The sequence below is a fragment of the Choloepus didactylus genome, chromosome 5, assembly GCF_015220235.1.
Source record: "Choloepus didactylus isolate mChoDid1 chromosome 5, mChoDid1.pri, whole genome shotgun sequence".
NCBI lineage: Eukaryota > Metazoa > Chordata > Mammalia > Pilosa > Megalonychidae > Choloepus > Choloepus didactylus.
In genome coordinates this window covers 107,741,612-107,762,017 of record NC_051311.1, presented here as the reverse complement: position 1 = coordinate 107,762,017, position 20,406 = coordinate 107,741,612, and the positions used below count along the sequence as shown (strand labels likewise).

General features: G+C 37.9%; 1 protein-coding gene and 1 pseudogene across 5 annotated transcripts in view; both read right to left on the bottom strand.

Annotated features, from left to right (window-relative positions):
- CDK14 (cyclin dependent kinase 14) overlaps nt 1-20,406 on the bottom strand; it is a 678,858-nt gene that overhangs the window by 259,367 nt on the left and 399,085 nt on the right. For all 5 annotated transcript variants that reach the window (XM_037836624.1, XM_037836622.1, XM_037836621.1 and 2 more), the window contains one exon: nt 1,123-1,243. In XM_037836624.1, coding sequence (XP_037692552.1) covers nt 1,123-1,243 — 121 coding nt within the window. The remainder of the gene's footprint in view (nt 1-1,122; nt 1,244-20,406) is intronic.
- LOC119534772 lies at nt 6,279-7,358 on the bottom strand (annotated as a pseudogene).

The window sequence follows — 20,406 nt, the reverse complement described above, 5'->3', positions numbered from 1 at the left end:
TGTATACATTTTTCAGTGGCTTTATAAATCTCCAAATTTCATCCCTACGGGATTGCTAGAATCTAAATTAAGAAAATATACACTGTGCCCTACATGGCAGGGAATCTGATTGTCTTCTCACCACAAAACTACTGGATGAAAAACATCAGGGAAGAAGCCAGGCCTCATCATAGCTTAATTTACTACAAGCTAAGTTACCAAGGGTAGAACAGTGAATTAAGGACTCAGCAGTAAGACAAACAAGAAATGCTGAAGTTTTACTGAGGTCATAAACATTATATGAACATGTAGCTGCAATCTGCATATGGGCACATCGTCACTCATGATTGCTAGAAAATAGCCATGTGCTGTGTGAATTGTTTTACGTTGAACACAACTGTGAGTTTAGAAAAGGGATTTTATTTTAATAAAAGACATTTTTAGAAGTCATTAGTAAGCCTTTCCTGAGTGCTAAAAATAGATTCTTCCCTGATTTGATTATTTGATTTAGATCGTATTTCATTTGGAATTAAATACAGTCTACCATTAATCGCAATTATGCATTATATTTTGCCAATCTTTGGGCCTCACAGGATAGATTTTTAAACTTGGTTAAAATATGAATGAAACTGAGACAATGCAGAAATTAAACTTATGATTTTTTTTAATTTTTAAAATTTCATTTGGATAATTGGTATCAACAGTTTGGAGACATATACTGTGATCCAATTTAGTACTTAACAGTTACAGCACAATTTTCAGACTACTTTTTCTTATACCTTAGCTGTGAATTTAATATGCTCCCTGCTACTTCCAAATGCTCCATGCTGTTTGGAGATGTATACTTTCTTGTTATAAAATAAAGAAACAAACTAAGACCCTTAGGGAGAAAAATCACTGCACTGACAGAAAAATGTCTCTGGCCCTGTCCATCAAGAGTCATTACCAGATACCATCTGCAAGGGAGGCTCAACCAATCATGTTGAGAAAAATCATGTTTAGAAAAATCCAGCAGTACTGCCACACGTAGGCAAATACTGCTGCACCATTAATCTTCATTGAAACTGTTAAGCTATTTGTCTAGGCTTGACCCAGACCAAGCACTACAAATAGATTAGCTAGAGTAAAGAGCACAGTTCTCACCACATGTCAAGGCAGGTAGAATACTCTGTCGAGCCCAGGAGAACATCTGGAGGTCTGTACCACAAAGTAACCACTTCATTGGAGTATGTGTGGCTAGGGATGGATTTTGCTCTTGCAAGACCTGTGGGTTACAGGAAACATAAAGAAGTTCAGTGGGCATTAAGAGAACAAGGGAATTTAGATTTGAATGCTCACAATTTAAAAAGGTCAAATATGATACTGTAATACAGAATCATGTCTGCAATGTCAAGGTTAATAGAAAGGATGCGAAAAGCATATTGCAGTCTATTCATTTTGAATACACTTGTATTTCCTAACAAAACACTAGCATCATGAATCTAACAGAGAACCAGAAGAGTGAATGTATATTTCATAAACTATTATATGTTACAAGGAAGCTAAGAAATCTCCTAGACTTTACAAAGTATGTTTCATGGGACTCTAGCTCTGAGCGTTACGAGAAAGTGTTCCAAGGTAAAATACCACTGAGAAAAGCTGGATTTAAAGAGTTGAACAGGTTTGCAAACTGGGAGACTTCTCGGTGTCCTTAATTTTTGTAATGTCCTAATGTTTGTTGTGAATTTCCAAGAAGAGCATATGACACTTTTCTCAAAGCTTTGTCCATTGTGGTTCCAATGTTCTCCTAAATATTCACTAGAAAATGCTTATCTGGAAAGCTCATATGAAAACCATCTAAATAAGTAATTATAAAGAAATACTTAAATAAATCTGGTATATATACAGATGATGAAATAATATATGGTAAATTAAAATGCTTTCTAAGAATTTTTAAAACTAGGAAAAACAGTCATAATAATACGAGTTAAGAGAAAAGAAAATATATTTAAATGTCTTAAATGTTTAGTTCCAGAATATGGGATCATATTTCTTTTTAATTTACTAAGTTTTTTCCAAGTTTTATCCAATGATATATATTTACTTTTAAAAAAAATCTATAGAAGTTATGTTTTAAAAGAAAAAAACGTGTGGGAAATCTTTCTATCTGGGTATATTAATGACACGATGCTCAAAGCACATACAAAATTTTTACAGTGAACCCAAGATGTCATATTCCTTTTACTTTTCTGATTACCTAAAAACTTTTGTAGTTTTTAGCAATGTAACTTTTTTCCAGTTTATTAAACACTTGGCACTCAATTTACTGTGCTATATGTAAATTTTTAAATTAATAGGACAGCTGAGACAAAGAATTTCTAACTAATTCAACTACTGTTACACTCACAATTATTTTCTACAACACAGTTTTTATAATGCTGCAATGGAATACAAATTGGTTAACATTTATAAGTATTCCATATCAAAATGTACAGATTATACACACACAAGCACACACACACACACACATCCCAGTTATCCTGCACACAAATGGTAAAACTATTTTTGATAACAGATTTCTTCAATGATCTCTACTTCTTTTCTCTGCAAGGTTTTATCCTACCTCAGCTCAAGCAAAAACGAACAATATATAGGACAATTAGGATAGTATAGTGCCTTCATGAAAGAGTCTGGTTCCTTGAATGACACCATGTTTCTGTAGCAAAACCAAAGAGCTAAGCACAAGTTCTGAAATAGGTTTTGACTTGTTCAATATGCTGTTGTCAAGTCAAATGAGAAGCAGAAAACATTCAGGCTGGATTCCCTTAGTGTTCCTGAGGCCCTGTTGTCAGAGGTAGGCCAGAGAGACTGGTGAATGAAAAAATCTGAGTATTTCTTCGACAGCTTAGACAATCAGCCTGGTTATAGAAAATTGTGATATTTCCAGTTTTAAAGGTAAAACAAGGACTCAAAAAATAACCTAGAACTAGTATAAATCAAAATAATTAGATGTGATTTCAAATCAGTTATGTTCACTCTGAATATGAACTTGCTAAACTGGTTAAACATTTTTGGAAAATATAAATAGGAAAATCTATTTGTCTACATTATCCTCTTCCTTCTCACATATCAACGTCAGGGGCTACCTATACTCCATTCCAATGAGGCACACAACCTCCCAAAACAACAGCTAGCATGAGAACTCTCAATATATAAGTTTTTAGTGTGTCAAGACTATGTTTCTTAAGTGGTTTCCATGTAAACGTCTGCTATAGAATGAAAAATATCATTGCGTTTTCAAGGTACATTCTTCTGCCCTGACTGATATAAAACTCTTTCATCACCTCACTTTAATATAGTCAGTCAATTAAACATTTTCTTGGGAAAAGTGTCCTACAAATTGATGAACAAAAGGTTTTTATCCTAAAAATGTTTCTGCCTGGTTATAAAAATAAATAAATTCCAGAACTTTTCAGCAAGGGAACAAATTATTAAAACAATGACGAACAAACAAACAAGAAAGTATACCTTGGAGCGTAAGTCTATAACTACATTTAAAAAATATTTTGATAATGACATTGCTATGCATTTATACAGTTCATCCATCAAAACATGCTTACTCATGCAAAATTTATTAAACTGCATCCTCCAGCAGAAGGAAAACTGTAGGTCAGGATTAATTAGCACAGCATGTGTGAAAGCTTTCTTTCTCTGTTCCTTGTCAGTTGCTATGGTTACACTACAGGAAGAGAGCTACACTACCTTTTAAAAAGGATGAAGTTCATGGGTTATTATCAAAACTTCTTATATCATGTTTAGTTTGAACTAAAAGTCAAAAACAATGTGAAACGCTAACCAGATGGATACAGGTTATTTGCATGCTGCTGTTTTCGCTATGGCTGTATATATGGGCACATGTACCTGTGGGTATCTAAAATGGTTTGCACAACAATTCAATATATCTGAATTTAAGTTGTTATCCTTTCTAACTAATGAAAGACCCCAGAGTAGAGTAAAAATTCCTGCTATTTAAGCCTCACTCTCAATGATTCAAAGTTGGTGTGCTGGTTTGGATGTATTACGTCCCCCAAAACGCCATTATCTTTGATGCAGTCTTGTGTGGGCAGGAAATGTATTGGTGTTGATTGGGTTGGAGACTTTTGATTGGATGTTTCCGTGGATATGTGATCACTCAATTGAGGATGAGATCTTTCATTGGATAATTTCCATGGAGGTGTGGCCCTGCCCATTCAGCAAGAGCCTTGATTAGTTTACCAGAGCAATACATAAGCTCAGACAGAAGGAGTGAACTTGCTACAGCCAAGAGGGACACTTTGAAGAATGCACAGGAGTTGAGAAGAGAAGAGCTGCAGATGAGAGACAGTCTGAAGACAGCCTTTGAAAGCAGACTTTCGCTCTAGAGAAGCTCAGAGAGGAAAAATGCCCCAAGAGCAACAAAGAGTGACATTTTTGAAGAGCTGCAGCCTCGAGAGGTACATCCTGGGAGAAAGCCATTTGAAACCAGAACTCGGAAGCAGATGCCAGCCACGTGTTTTCCCAGCTAACAGAGGTTTTCCAGATGCCACTGGCCATCCTCCATTGAAGGTACTCGGCTGCTGATGCCTTACTTTGCACACTTCATGGCCTTAAGACTGTAACTCTGTAACCAAATAAACCCCCTTTATAAAAGCCAGTCCATTTCTGGTGTTTTGTGAAAAGGCAGCATTATCAAACCGGAACAGCTGGTAACCCTGATACTAGAGTAACAGAATCTTAGATTTCCAAAAGAGTTAAGTCAGACGGTTAACCTTGTATCCAGAGAAGGAATTCCTTCATATCCCTATATGATGGCCATCCAACATCTGGCACAATGTAGACTAAATTATGTGGCAGTGCTCCCAACCTTTGCCTCAGCACCAACAAATGGAGTTCATTCGGGTGTTATCTGGCTAGATTTCTCAGCTGCACTGGACCCCGATGATCCTTCTCCTCCTTTCTAATTTATTTCCTTGAAGTCTCAGATATAGAAGAGTTAATAAGAGTGACTTAATCTTCTTCCAGGAATCTGCTCCTTAAATCGTGGTTTGGTCTGCCACTTAAAACCTGGTTTTGTCTAGGGATATATGTTCAAACCAGTGTTTTCTCAAATCTATACACTCTGTATGGAACTGTGGCTAATGTCATGTTTTTAACTGTCATCCATGGGTGATTTCTCCCTAGATTTTATCTCCAGCTCATACTTGCCCTTGACCTTCAGACCTGGGACTGTGCAATTCCCCACTAGGTGTAACAGGCACCTCCAACTCAACAGTCGCTACCAGAAGTTCTCTACCCTCACCAGCACCTTTAATGCAGGAATACCACCTTCAGAATTTAGAGCATTCACATTTTATTAGAAAGATGTCTTAGGTTCCAAAAACAGCCACAGTTCTTTCAACTGAACAAGGAACTATGTTAAGGGAAAATTTTATTTTGCTCTGATCTTATTCAATTATCCCTGAATTTTGAAAGAAAATAAATGATGCCTAGTTCCTTTAGATCTTAAAGGGCACAGATTCTTTTTTATGTCTTCCATTTTTTAGTAACAGAAATGGTCATAATATTTTTTTTTTTTGCATATTGCCTTTTTTTCTTTTGCAGAAGATGTTTTCTGCTGATTGTCTTTGGCTACTTTGTCAGAAGAAAAATATGAACAGTTCTAGGTTTAAAAAGACAAGAAAATACATCTGCTCACAATGACACACTTTCTAGTAGAGAGAGCAAATTTTCATTTCAAGTAACATCTGTTGTCCTCAGATTTGTCTGTAACAGCTCACCTCTAACTATGGTAACTGCCATAAAATGGACCTGAAAACTACTCCAAAGCAATAAGAGAATTAAAAGTGTGCTTTTTTATCTCACTAAAATAAGACCAGTGGGATTTATAAATTCTGGTGTGCCAAAGTCATCTACATACTGTATGAAACAAAAATTAAGATTCTAGCTCCAAGCAAACACATTATTTTATTATGAATAACAGTGAAGTAGGCCAAATATATTGTTTTCAAACTAAAATTCACCTGTAGCAATTAAACAACCCAGGTCTAAATTGTTATTGTAGATGATGGGGAAATGAGTGGTGGTGGTGCGTTGTTTTTGTTCTGTTTGATAAATAGAATGTGTATTCCTCCTCTTATTTTAAATGAAACTTAAAGCTTTATTTCTTCCTTCCCTTGCCTCATGAGAACTGCCATTTTATATCTTACTAGTAGATCAATCAAATCAATACTTGCTTGCCATAGAAAAAAGTGCAGTGCATATTTTAAGAAAAGGACCGTGATTTACATGGAACATGGCAACAAGGGTGTCCGTGAGGCTGTGAGGCAGGTTTGTGCCAAGGCATTGTACTGGCTACAGGAATGTCTGTGGCATGTGCCCCCTTCACACAGCAGGGGCCCTGAGGAAGAGGAAGCAGAGACCATGTGGGCAAGGGGTGCACAGTGCACTGTGGAGCCTAGAGAGAACTGGACTCCCAGCCCACTGGACATCCCTGGCTTCTGGGAGCCAGGAGTGATGGTGCTGTTAAATCACAGACCACCGGTTGAGGTACTGACTAGAACCAGGGGGTGGATCTGTGCTATGGCTCAGGAGTAGCATGCTGGTTTGGGCAGGCACCCCAAGGCTGGACCAACTGTCATGAAATTGGAGCATGCCTAAACATGCAGATGAATTGTCAGAAAGGTTGGAGAGCTGTTCTGATGAGTGTATGGACTGGGGTACAGGGTTGAGATGTAGTTTCGCAGGTTGAGCTATCTTTCACAGTCATGCAGGAAGGAGAGGGAGGCAGAACCTCCAAACAAGGGTAGGGGCTGGAAGGTGGAACCAATGGACTGGTTGCAGGAATAAGCATCTCCCCAACTGAGAATACCCAGCTTGCTGGTTGTCTGGAGTTCGTCTGGCACATCTTTGTGATCACTTGTTTCCTTTGCATTGCAGAAAGATTTTGCAAATGGATTGTATTTAATTTTAAGAACTGTGATCTCCTCCTTCTGATAAGCTGTGGCCAATGTGAACTGGGTCTTGGAAAGCAATGGCTGGTGATCATCTGCTGAGGACCCCACCACCACCACCCTAACTTGGTGAATTCAGGGTTCATGTTTATGTAAGGAGTTCAATATGGAGCTTTTGGTGAGTTCGACTTTGCTGAAGGTAATCGGTGCCTTCATCCAGTGGGCCCCGCAGTTGGGCAGGTAGGGGTGGACATAGAGGTAGAAGCAGCTGGTCATCTGTCGCTCATGCGTGCCCTCCAGTATCCACTCCCCATTCATGTACTTCCTAGAGTTTCTTGAAGTGCAGCCACAGCTCCCTTTCCCCCAGGCCAACAGCTCACACTTAGATGTTCCAAAGAAGAAAGAAAACATCCAAATAACTAACTTTCATTTACAGGAAGATTTAAATTTTCTATTTTATATACAAGGATAAAAACAGTATTAGTCTCTTGGAAATATTGCTTTACATGCAATTTATACCTGCAGTAAGACTTCTTTCAGAACTCTTTGGCTGAATACCATAAGAGTAACATGCTTTTGTCGCCAGAGCATTAGTCTTCATATTAGGAGACCTGTCACATATGACAGAATAAATGCTTGACAGCAGTTCTGACACTAACTAGGTTAGTTGTGTCCTTGATTTAGTCAGCATAAACTCTGGGGCTTCAGTTCTGTTATGTGTAAAATAGGAGACCAGATCAGAGGTCAGCAAACTATGGCCTGGGCTGGCCATCTGTTTTTGTAAATAAATTTTGCTGGAACACAACTACACTCATTCCTTTAAGTATTGTCTATGGCTACTTTTTGTCTAGAGCAGAATGAATGGTTGACAGACATACATGACCTGTAAGACTAAATTACTGTCTGGTCCTTTAAGAAAATATTTGTGGATTTCCCCAGGGTCAGAATACGGAAACTTTAAGATCCAAGTCCCAAAACTCAGTGATCCTAAGAAAATATTACCAAAAACCTTGCTCATTAAATGTATGAAGAAAATATATGCCCAAGTCCTTAACAAGCACTTCAAATAAGTAATTCCACCTCAGTGAGCCCATCACATCATATCCCCATTAGCAGAGAGAGCAGAATCATTTTCAATAGAGTACATGCAAATATGTCACCGTTTTCACAGTTCAGTGGCTTACATTTCACTTTCTAGTTTCTGCTTCTCAGTTAATGAAACTCATGGTTGTTATTCCAATGCTAGATGACAACACTGTATGAATTTCAAAACCTAACTACATTGGCAGTTTCGATGAATTTCCATATACATGGGACATTTTGATTTAAAAAAGTTAAAGGTAAAACATACTAAATACATTATGAGAGTCTAATTTTTAAATCAATACACTGTTAAGTAAAATAAAATGGCCATCTGCATTGGGCAGTGCCTGGAGAAGACCCCTTTCCCAGAGGCTTTTCCAGAAGAAAAAACAATTGACCTGAAGGGGTTTTCCGAGAAGACTGAGTCAAGTCTACAAGGCCCCCGATAAGCAATACTTGGTAATAAAACCAGTTTTGGTCCAATAGAGAGAGCTTATGAGAAGGGACTAGCATACCATACTAATCAATGTATATCTGCTCCCCAATTTGTAAGACACCCCCCCAAGTATATTGGAAACTTAGTGTCAACCAATCAGAGCATTCCTGCACTTGCTTCTGCGTTATCTCTATATGAGCTTCCCCTTTCCATGCCCTCAGTGGACCCCCTTAATAATAAGATGTTGCCCAATTCATGAATTGCTCAATAAAGCTGTGAAATCCTCAATAGCATGAAAAGTTTTTCTTTTTCACATAATATACAGAACTATAACCCCACTTTAAGGCCGTTTGCTTGTATATACGTATTAATATATACCCCCAAATACTATATTGGTATGCACCTTTGCGTGTGTTAATTAAAGAAACAATATTTACAGAACCATAATTAAGTCGGGTAAGTAAGAATAATTATGATTTTATGCCAGAGATCTGCTTTGCACTTGACAGGAAAGAAGCCACTTTATAAAGACGAGATTATTATACATACATAATACTTGAAATGACAACATATGCCTTCATTAGTGTACTCATTTCTTTAGCTTTTAAGAGAAGTAAATTAGGGTGAGTGTTCCTCTGGGAGGCATATAAATCATTTCCCTTTCCTTCCTGCACCACCTAAAAATTAAAACAAAATTTTTAAAAAGGCACTATCCTTATCTGGTCTTATAATACTAAAACACAAAAAAAAATTGTGAATATGGTAGTACTTATAATACAGAAGCAAAACTGAATAATTATTGAGCGGTTATAATCTGCTAGGGACTCTAAGAGTTTTAGATGTATTATATCATTTAATCATTTCAAAAACCTAGAGTAACAGTATGATTATTAGTATTTCAATTTAAGCCAAAAAAACACGAATGCTCAGAGAAACTAAGGTAACACGGTAATAAGTGACCACGCTAGGACCTGGACACAGGCAATAGCGCCGGAGCTTGTACTGGGCTCCTCTGGGAAGTGCCTCTGGGCTCCAGTTGTGGGGGCTTGGACTGATCAGGTTCAAAGTCCAGAACAGTGATGGATTAGCCTGGTGAGAGAGGGAGGGAGAGGGTTGGGAGTGAGGGAAGGCAGGCAGAGGAGACAGGAAAGGAAATGAGGAGGAAACACAAGCTGGTTCTACCAGAAGGTGGCTCCACAAATATGAGCTAACTAGAGAGGATGACTGATGATGTCTTGAGAGCTTTCACAGAAGAATCAGACAAAAAGCCCTCAGGGAAAATAGAACTTTGATAAGGAAGTACTCCAGAGAAAAGCTCAGGAACCTTCACCTCAGGGTCTCATGGCTGAAATGAGAACACTTTTCATTTGTTGCATTTTTTATTGTGAAATATAACATACATGCAGAAAGGTGATAACTTTCAAAGAACGATTTAACAAGTAGTTACAGAGCAAATTTCACAGAATGTTTTGGGTTACTGTTCCACAATTTCAGTTATTTCCTTACTGTGAAATATAACATATACACACAAAAGTGATAACTTTCAAAGTATAATTTAACAAAAGTACCTATAGAGCAAATTTCAAAGCATGTTATATGTAACAGTTCCGCCATATCAGTTATTTCCTTCCAGCTATCCTAGTACCCTAGAAGCTAAAAAAAAAAAATCATTTACATAAAGATTCAGTATTCGTAATCCTTTGTTAAATCCTATCTTGTCAGTTGCTACCCCTGTCTCTCGTTTGATCACTGTCTCAATCTTCAGGGATAATTTGGCAGTGACCAACCAAAAAATCCCCAAGTGTTTCTATGCCAGGTAAGTCCCAAAACCCAGAGGTAACAGCTTCCTTGATAACATCAACCAGTTGTACCCCCCTTCCCCATAATGTTGACACCCCTTTTCAACATGTTTGGTTTGAAGTGGAAAAAGGGGGTAGGCAGACAGAAATGGAGTACTTAGCTAGAAGACTGTGATGCCTTTGAGAGTGACAACTAGAAACTGAAATTGTTGAAAAATAAAAGATTTATTATGTTGCAGGACTCTTAGGGACCCTTTCTTTCAGACACCCCAAACCAGGGTGTGGTCAAAGCTTCACTGACGGGCACGTAATAAATAAAGCAGAAGGAAAAAGCTCTTTGAGATGCCTTGTCTAAAGTGAATTTTCTAAAAAGTTCCAGGAGACAAAAAAAGGCAATTATTTTCAAAAATTGAACTAAGACATTTTCATCTTTTTATAACAGTAAATGCTTATGTGAATTGATGCAAATTAATGAGGCAATTATTGAGACAATTCAAAGAAAAAATGTTTGGGTCATACTAAATTATTGTAACACTTTTTTTTGCATTGTTGCTGTCCAATTTTTCTGATTTATTTTCTCCTACGCTTTTAGTTTTTTGGCTTTTCCCTTTGTCAAACTATTTGGGCAGATGGTAAGAACTATTTTTAGGTCACTAAAATAAAATAATACATCAGAATCACTGATTCTGGACATAATATTTAAAAGAAAACATCTACTATAATAAATGTATATGTTCACTTTACTCTGATGATTTTAAAATGCATTTTGGGACACTGTGACAATCTTGGGTTGCCTGAACCTGGAGCAGGGCATTGCTCATACAGTAAATACGTGTAACAACTTCAAATCTCCAAAAAGAGGTGCAGTGAGCAGTTTGGGAGTATCTTCAAGAATATATTAATTCCATGAAATAAATGCAAATTATAATCACTGCACAAAAGAGTCTCAGAGCTTTCATTCTGGAAAGGATCTAAGGCAGATATTACATTCTGTAATATCATCATTTCCTTTAAACAAGAGGGAATTTGAGGCCCCAAGTTCTCTCCAGTCTGTCACCAATGCTCCCAATCCATTTCTTTCTATCTGTTTTCACTGCCACTTCAGCCCCTCAAACTTATTGTTTTGTGCCTTAGATCTTAGAAAGAGTTACTAACTGGTCTCCCAGATTTGAAGTTTGCTTTTCCTATTCCTTTTCCACAGTCTGATGAAGAGATGGTTCCTTAGAGTATGCAAGAGCTTTCAGTCGAGTAGGCAGGACCACCACTTAAAGGTTGTCTGATTTGGGGCAAGTGACTTAATCTAGCTGAGTTTCAGTTGCTTCACCTGTGAAAAGTATATAGTAACTCTGCTGGGTGTTCTCCATTTGCCTCTGGAGATGCATCCTCGACTCTTCTTCAACATGTCTATGCTCCTCAGGGGCTGACCTTTACGGACCTGTAATAACCGTGGTGCTGGCCCTGGCCTGGAGTTGAGTTTTGGCCAATGGGAGATGCCAACCAAAAACCAGAGGGAAGGGGAAAAGTAAGTCAGTGTATTTGTTCCCCAGGTTAGTCTTCTTCCCAGCTGGGCAGGGAAATGACAGTGGCTAAGTCCTTCCTTGGAAGACTGCAGCCCTTGCTCGTGGGGTTCCAGAACCAATCCATCTCTTAACCCTTCAGGGGGAGGAACTACAATGTCTTCCCAATATTACTGGCCTGGAATGGTTTCATATCCTTAACCAAGAACACCATTTCATAAATAGTTCCTTCATCAGCTCTCTTCAATTGCCCTATTTGAGATGTCCTTTGTTTTCTTCTTGGATTTCCAGTACAATAGCCACAACTGAGTCATAGGATATTGGCGTGAATTAAATAAATAATGTATGGGAAATCTTTATTAATGCTCTTTATCTACAGCAACACTCAATACATATTGGCTATTACCGTGAACCAAAACACAATCTGCTCAAGAGCTTAATAGTTTCTCTGGGCTTCATCCTGAAAGTCCAAACTCCAAGGACTAAAAGTCCCTGGTTCCTAAACCAGCCTTGTATAGTCTCCTCACTTTCTAAGTTTTAACCAACTGTTAGCATCCCATCAAATCATCTGTAATGATCTTGTCTCAGGTTAGTTGTTCAGCACGAAATGGTCTCATATCCAGGAATGTCTTGCTCAGCTGATGAACTCTTACACGTCCTTTAAAACTAGACTCAGAGGCCAGTCCTGAGGCTTCCCTCATTTGCCCTTCCCCTGCTGGTCCAGTTAGAGCCCTCTTTTGTTCCCCAATTGACTTCAGCCCCTGCTGCTTTCATGCATGTCCCAAGTCATTCATTTACGTGCCAACCCCCACCTGCCCCACACAAGACTGCAGATCCCCTGAAAGCAGGACCCTGTCCATTTGCCTTTGCATTCCCAGCTCCTGGCATGGTGTCTTGCCCACATTGAATCTAATGTTGAATTGACATATAGCAAGAATAGCTCTCACTGTGCACCCCCATATCAGTGTTCCCTTAGTGGGCAGCATGTGTATGCTATCCTGGAAGGGAGACTCATCACCACCTTAACGAAACCACCTCTGCCTTCACCTATTTTATACCTCTGAATTTTGTGTAAGGTTTCAATAGAAAACATAGACCTCAATTTTTAAATACATAAAAACCACTAATATGGGTAAATTTAAATCACACAAAAGCTCAGAACCTATTCATTTGGGTAAGAAATTAACACAAATTATACATAAAATACTTAATCCCTTTATTATGCTCACACATATTTTAAATAAAAATACAAAAAAATATCATACCATGAGGCTACTGATTCTTAATAATACAAGTGATGGATCACCTTCCTAACAAATTTCCTGACTTTCCAAATTCTTTTGTAATAAAATATTTAAAATTTATATGAATGAAACCTCAAGAAATAATCAGTCTCTCCAACGGACTCATATACTACACCTTGTTCTCCATTCAGCTCACTTGGCAGTCGGCATATACAACTATTTTTATTCCTATTTTTATCTCTATGTTTACCTCTCCAACTATATTGTAGGCTCCCTAAGAACAAGGAACACTTCTTTTAAGCATCTCATTTCCTACCACCACTATCTCCCTGCCCACTTTTGCATGCCTATGTATCACTGGATCTTGGGCAAAATGCAGTAATTAGTAGACAAGACAAAGATCGTCTAAAGTACATTCAGAAAGGGGATCAATTTCTTTCTGCTTACTGGCACCCCAGACTGAGAATTGCAATATTAAGATGTTTTAACCCAGTTTTAATCCCAACTATGACATTATTAGGTTTATCTGACTCTGCATGAACACCTTAGCTGCCTCCGAGAGAGTTAACTTAAGTATAGGAAGACGTGTGCCCAATACAGAGATCTTTTTTTTTATGTTGACAGAAAGAAGTACAAAAATATCAATTCCAAAAGTTCCCACCTATTCAGGTTTACTGAAGGAAGAGACTTGAATTCACCTTTGATGCTGACTGTTCCTTTATTCTAAGAAAGCCAACTTAATGGTAATTTCTGTTATAGAAAAATAAAGCAAGTCTCTATTCATTATTCTGGGGTAAATTCTGAAATTAACTTGCATTTCCATGTTTCAAGTAGAAGAGGAAAGGGTGCACAGTTTGGCAAAGCTGTGTTTCTAAAGTTATGTGGCTTCTTTGAGGAAGATGTTTGTCGCCTCAAGGAACACAGAGGCCACACATGGATGCTTCCCATGGTTCTTGATCGGAGGTTTTCAGGAACGCAACTGACCAAAAAAGCCCAACTTACAGTAACATATCTTTAAATCACCCAAGAGTACTGATACTGGACTGTTTGTTGTGCTCTGGTATAAATGTTAACAACTATTCTGAGTATCCACTGGGGATTGAGGGCAAAGTACCTACTGCTATGGCTGAGGGTGGGGGAATGGGGCTGGCAGTAGTGGGTGGAAGATGGATCCCAAGATCTGAAATTAGAGCTCCCAGGGGCCTGAGGCTCTCAGGACAAGAGATCTCCTTTTTCTGGTCACATCCACTGGAGTGCACTCACACCAGGGAGACAGAAGCCAGTCCAAGTCAGTGATGAGCAGAAACTAAACAGAGAGGACCCTTCTCCCCACACTGTGCTGCCCTTCCCCCAATGCCCAAGCTTCATAAAATCTTGTTGGAAATGACAGACTGGTGTCAGCTGCATTGTAAAAGCCCAAGGAAAAGGCCTATTTTGCCCTTGAGCAGATGGCAAAGGAGGCCAGAATGGCTGTGGTGGTAAAAAACACCAGGGAGCAAGCAGCTGCATTATAGGGTCATTGTTCCAGGCCCTCTGATGGTGGCCCCAAGAGGACCTGCAGGTTGCAGAAGCATGAGGCATCAGTTTTTGCCACACACAGCACAGCATCTGGACCACCCAAGCAAATAACCAGAGCCCCTGCTGAGGGTCCCTGAGGTCTTGTGGGCATCACTGTGAAGGGAGAAAACTATAAAGACATCTAGGGAAAATGCTCCAAGAAGGTGGCACAGCAAGTGCCAAAGTCCTGAGGCTGGAGTGGGCCGTGCATGTCACAGGGTGGAGTGCAGTGCACCCTGCATGCCTGGCTTTGCTGCACCTGTGCCTCCGCGTATCCTCCTGGTCCTTCTCTGCCACTGCCCACATCTAATTCTAATTCCATATTCTTCCCTGGTCTCTGAGGCCAGCAGTCACTTTCCCCCGTAGAATTCCAAAAGATTCAGCTGTGCTTCTCTTTTGGAGCCTAGCACTTCTACCTTGAAGCATCAGACATGGAAGGGCCAGGTCTGATTCTCAAAAGCTCCCAGGCACCAGCACAGGGCTTAGAATGAGTTATGCATTCAACTGAGTTGATTGGTTGAACTGAATTTGGAAGTCCTTCATTATGTTTCAGAAGTTTCAGAGTGATCAATGACAACTTTATTCCTATATTCTTAGGTGTTTATCCTATATTTATACACACAAAGATTTATATTCATAGATATTCATTGTGACATTGTTTATAGCAAAAGAATAAAAATAACCTCAAATTCCAGTAGGGAACTAGCTAAATAAATTATGGTATCGCCTGAAAGTGCAGCCAGTGAGGCCAATAAATCTATATGTACTAACACCAAACCAACTATAATATATTGTTAAGGGAAAAAGCAAAATAAAGAGCAGAAGGTATATTATATACTATTTGCATGAAACATGTGATTATATATGCATATTATATCCCTGGAAAGATACATAAGAATCTAATCAAAGTAATTATCTGTGAGGAAAGGAACAAGGAAACAGGAGAGATGGAAACTTAACTTTTACTATTCTACAATTCTGTACTCTTTGGAATGCCTACAATTGTGTGCTCATATTACCTATTGGAAAAAAAAAAGTTTTTTAAAAAAAAGGGGAAAAAAGGTCAAATAAGTCCTTACCCAGCCCTGCAGCCTCAATGTCCCAAAAAGACTCCAGCCTTAGCTTTTTTATACTGTGGGTCCTGAAATAGTCATCTAGTCTAAATGACAGATTTTCCTGGCATAGCAGGGAAGCTGGAGGCTGACAGCAGTGAGTTCATGACTGGGTGGAGCAAGCTGAAATAAACTATTCTTTAAATATTCTCACCACTACAACCAAGTTGCTTTCTACAGCTCTAGCTTGTCTGCATAATAGCCAGTTTAGCTACAAAGATCTGGGATAAGCTTGCAAGAGCAATTTGACTCATCAGGCAATTTTGAAGTTAAAAAAAAAAAAGTACCTTAAAGGGAAACCTGCTTGCAATATAACACTTAACAATAGACTTCCCTAAGATGAGGCTGTCAAAACTGTCCAAGTAGCTATGACATTTTAAAAATTTAATTTTAACAATTCATATGACTTGTACATCTAATTTACATCTAATTTAACCAAATAAAGGTGTGCTGATCTAAATAACTGAAGACTAACAGGCATAGAATAACATTGGGTAGATTTTGGGACGTTTGAACTCAGAATCGGCAACCTGACAATCTATTTACCCTCACTTGTCAGCAAACATCACACATGCTAAGCTTTAGAGGACCAAGAGTACACCAAGACAGAATTCCCAGAAGGCTGCCAGGGTTTTAAGAGAGCTGTCAGAAAAGAAGTGTAAAATCATCTTGTGCTATACTAGACAACCGTCTTATCCTTTAAGAATTACAGACAGAAACAAACATCTGAAGCACATGTCCTAGTTTTCAGAATCTGTTAAATATACTTTAAATATCCCCATCTTGTCAGTTCAAATAACTTGTCCTTCATTGCATTTTTCTTCTCCAATAAAGATTTATTTGAAATCACACAATGTAGTTGAAGACATTTTAAATTAAGAAACTTTCTTCAAATTAAATTGAGTACCAGAATCATAAAATCTTTCTACTTTGCAACCTACCCTTTTATTGATCTCACTGTTTCCTTTATTAAATATTTCATTAAAGGAGCAAAAAGAGGAAGCTGTACTTGAAATATATATTTAGAAGTTAATTAAGACCTAGTATACGCAGATTAATTAATCTCTGAACTCACAAGAGTATATTAAAATCTCAAAGTAAGAAACAGTAACTCATGGGCACTAAATTGCCCTAAATCTATTATTTAGCTTTTAAAGATGACATTGCATCCAATACTTTGAGCAAATGCAGTGTAACCAGTTTCTATTTCTAAAAATAAATTTCAAGGGAAGCAATCTTCAAAACAAACAAAAATCTCAGAGGTTTTAAAAAAGATAGGCTTTAAACTATCAACCATTTTCAATAAACCTTTCTTATTTTGCTTATTAGCAACTATACACATTTCTCACTTTTAAGTCAAAAGTTAAAGCAACTAATAAAATACTTTTAAAAATATATTTTTCTATGTTAGCATCCACTTTCGCAATTTCACTATCATGGAAATCACAAATGGCTCCTTTCTATGACAATTAACTTGACCTAGCTCCTACGACAGACCCATTCTTCAGTACATGTGTGTAGTGAGTTTGGACTGAGGTTTTCTGTGTGTGTGTGTGTGTGTGTGTGTGTGTGTGTGTGTGTGTGTGTGTGTGTTAGGAGATTACTAGGTTTGGCTCTAAGTACGTTTTGATAAAGAGCATCCAAAGATTGTAATATTAGCAAGTTGTAATTCTGAAGAGAGAAGAAACACATATGACAAAGGCCGCAAGTTCAGAAGGAGAACTCCAACAGGTAAGAAGCGCCCCAACCACAGCCAGCTCTTTGGGTATGTTCCATTTTGTAAAATGGGTGATATTATTCTCTCACAACAAGCCCCCACACTCTCAGGATTCATTGAATTGTACACTAAATATGGGTAAATTGTGTTGTATGTAAAATACACTGCAATAAAAACACTAAAACATACCACTTGAAGATAAATTTACCTAGTTTTAATAGTTGGATAATAAAAGTCATAAATTTGAGAAATATTAGAATTTAACAAGGAAAATAAGCTGATGACTTATGTCATTTCTGATAGGACTGTTTCTACAAGATTACAATACAAATTATAATACATAAAACAATACTGATAATGAAAAATAATTCTTAACCATGATTTGTAATTCTCTACGTTTGAATTACCAAAAAAACTTAATTTATTTTAGATGGCAGACTCAATATGAGTTTTCATCTGCAGACTGATACACGGAAAAACAGGGACCAGCAATTATTTTGTAATGAAAACAATTCTCTCTTCCTGACGGGACCCAAGCTAATTTTCAAAATCTAAGGGTTCAAAGAATTATTCAGCTTTAGATAAAAATTTAAAATTAAAACAATGATCATCTGGCAAGCTGGAAAAAATCTACTAATTGGCTCTAATAATGGCAATGAGTTCAAAGGAAAAAGAGAAATAGCAGCATTAATATAAAAAACCAACCAGGTTTTCTGCCCAAGTTTTCTCTTAATTAAAAATCTGAGTACCCATGTTTTAGGTGTATTGAGATAAAAAGAAGCAAAAGATAAATTCATGCTAGAATACAATGTTACTGGATTTCAATTTAAAGTTTGTGGCCACTTTTTGGAAAACCACTTGTCTATTTCCTACTGTGTTTACCATATTTCACATAAATCTCCACTACCAACTGCATTAGGGATAATTAATAGACTGGTGAATGTTGGCGAGAAAATTCACAAAATTAATCTAACCATACAGCCTTAAAAAGCAGTAAATGTGTGTGTGCGTAATAATAATATTACTATATTATTATTACTTTTTTAAAGCAGAAAATGCTGCGATATATGTTAACAGGCTATATTAGGGAAGGAGGATAATAAATAATACTTAGTTTTTTCTTTTTGATTATTTGAAATCTCTATTTTCAGACAAAGAAGATGTATTCTTTATATAACTTTAAAAGTGAATATATGAGAAGGAAATATGAAAAACATTACTAGTATATTAGTAAAAATAAAGCAGCCTCCATGCTACGAATGGCATCACTGCCACCATGTGAAGATATGCATGCACGTAAACAAGGAGGTGAAGGCAGCTGATTAGGTGATTAGGTTCACAAGATTACGAGTAATTGTTTTTAATTTTTTTTAACATTACTATCTTAGTCACAACTTTTTAAACAGTAGATATATACCAAGAAATAAGGGAAGGATTATATAAATATATTCTTTTTTGTTGTAATATGAAGATGCTTTTCAAGATTTTCCTTGAATTTTAAAATGACACTTTCTGAAAGCATTAATACTTCACCATTCTTTCTCCATATTACCTATTTACAGTCATCAGAATATGAAACTATATAAAATCTCCATTCCAGATAAGTGTGACAGTCACCATAATTTTATATTTGTTGGGTTTCATTAATTTTTCATGGGCAAGCAGAAGTTTACTTTGAAGTTGGCCAAAGTATTTTTAAGAAAATGACTGAAAACTCCATAAACATATGGCAGAAAATGTAATAAATGTATGTAAGAGAATATATTGAAACTTGGAATTTAAAACTTAAAGATCGTTTAATTCAGGTTTTGTTTTTTTTTTTTAATTTTAGAGAAAATTAAACTAACTTCTCCAAAATCAATTAGTGACAAAGACTTCTCACTCCTGCTACTGTGTTGTTTCACTAAATTTCACTGCTAAATAAGCTGGCCTCTTTGCTACCATCTTTGCTCAAAGGAAGGGCTTTTCTAGTTTTTCAGCCCCACTCTTTGCTATGAGCCTTGGCTGTCACTCTCCTTCTAGCCCACAGGACTGGGGAACTGAACCAGGACTTGCTCTCTCAGCCTTAGCCTCCCCGTATCTGACAACTGGCTCTGTGCATGACAAACTGGAGGTTGCAGATGCCTGGCTCTGAGCCCTGACACAGTCCTGTGGGCCTATCTGTGCAGGAATTGGATCTGGCCCAGGATCTGCCTGACTGGCAGCAGGTTCTCCCTGATCGGAGGCCAGAAAAATGAGTGCTGAAACCCTCTCCTGCTCCAGCTCTCCGGCCACCGGACCTCCCCAGCACTGGCTGCTTTCTGAATGTTCTTAATGGAGGGTGGAAAGGTGGAAACTGGAGACTGCAACCTGGGGGGCAGGGGAGGGGAGGGTCCAACAGCCTACAGCTAAACAAGAATAAAGCAAGTGGGCGTCAGAGCAACAGCTGCTTCAGAGCCAATTTGGAAAGAGGCTGAAAGTAAACAAATAGTAATAAATTTAATCAAAATAGTTGCCACCTGTGGCTGTTGCAGCCCCCTCATTGACTATGTAATCTACTTTTTTGCATTGCTGCCCTTATGTTCACCAATATCTCTTCTTGTAGTTAAACCATAAAAGCTCTGTCCTTTGCATATTACAAGCAGAGAGATGGTAAAATATTACCATTACCTAACCCTACCTACCATTACTCACACTAGGCCCTGTCCCTGTCCTTGTCCCAGAACCCTCAAAAACTCATACTCATCCTTCGAAAGGCTTCCTTAGTTCTTCCCCTCTAAATCTCTCAGGCAAAAAGTGTGGCACCTTTTTATGGGCTCCCATTCTGTATAGAGATGCTATCTGCCGTAAAATAGTACAATTTGTGGTATAAATGGTCTGTTTCTTCAGTGAGCTGCTTGCCTAACTTCTCAACCCCCCATTTCTTTATCTGAAAAAGGAGGCTTCTGAGAGGATTAAGTAAAGTGTCACAGGCACAGTGCTCAACCCACTTTCTGGTCTGACGGGAGCACCAAT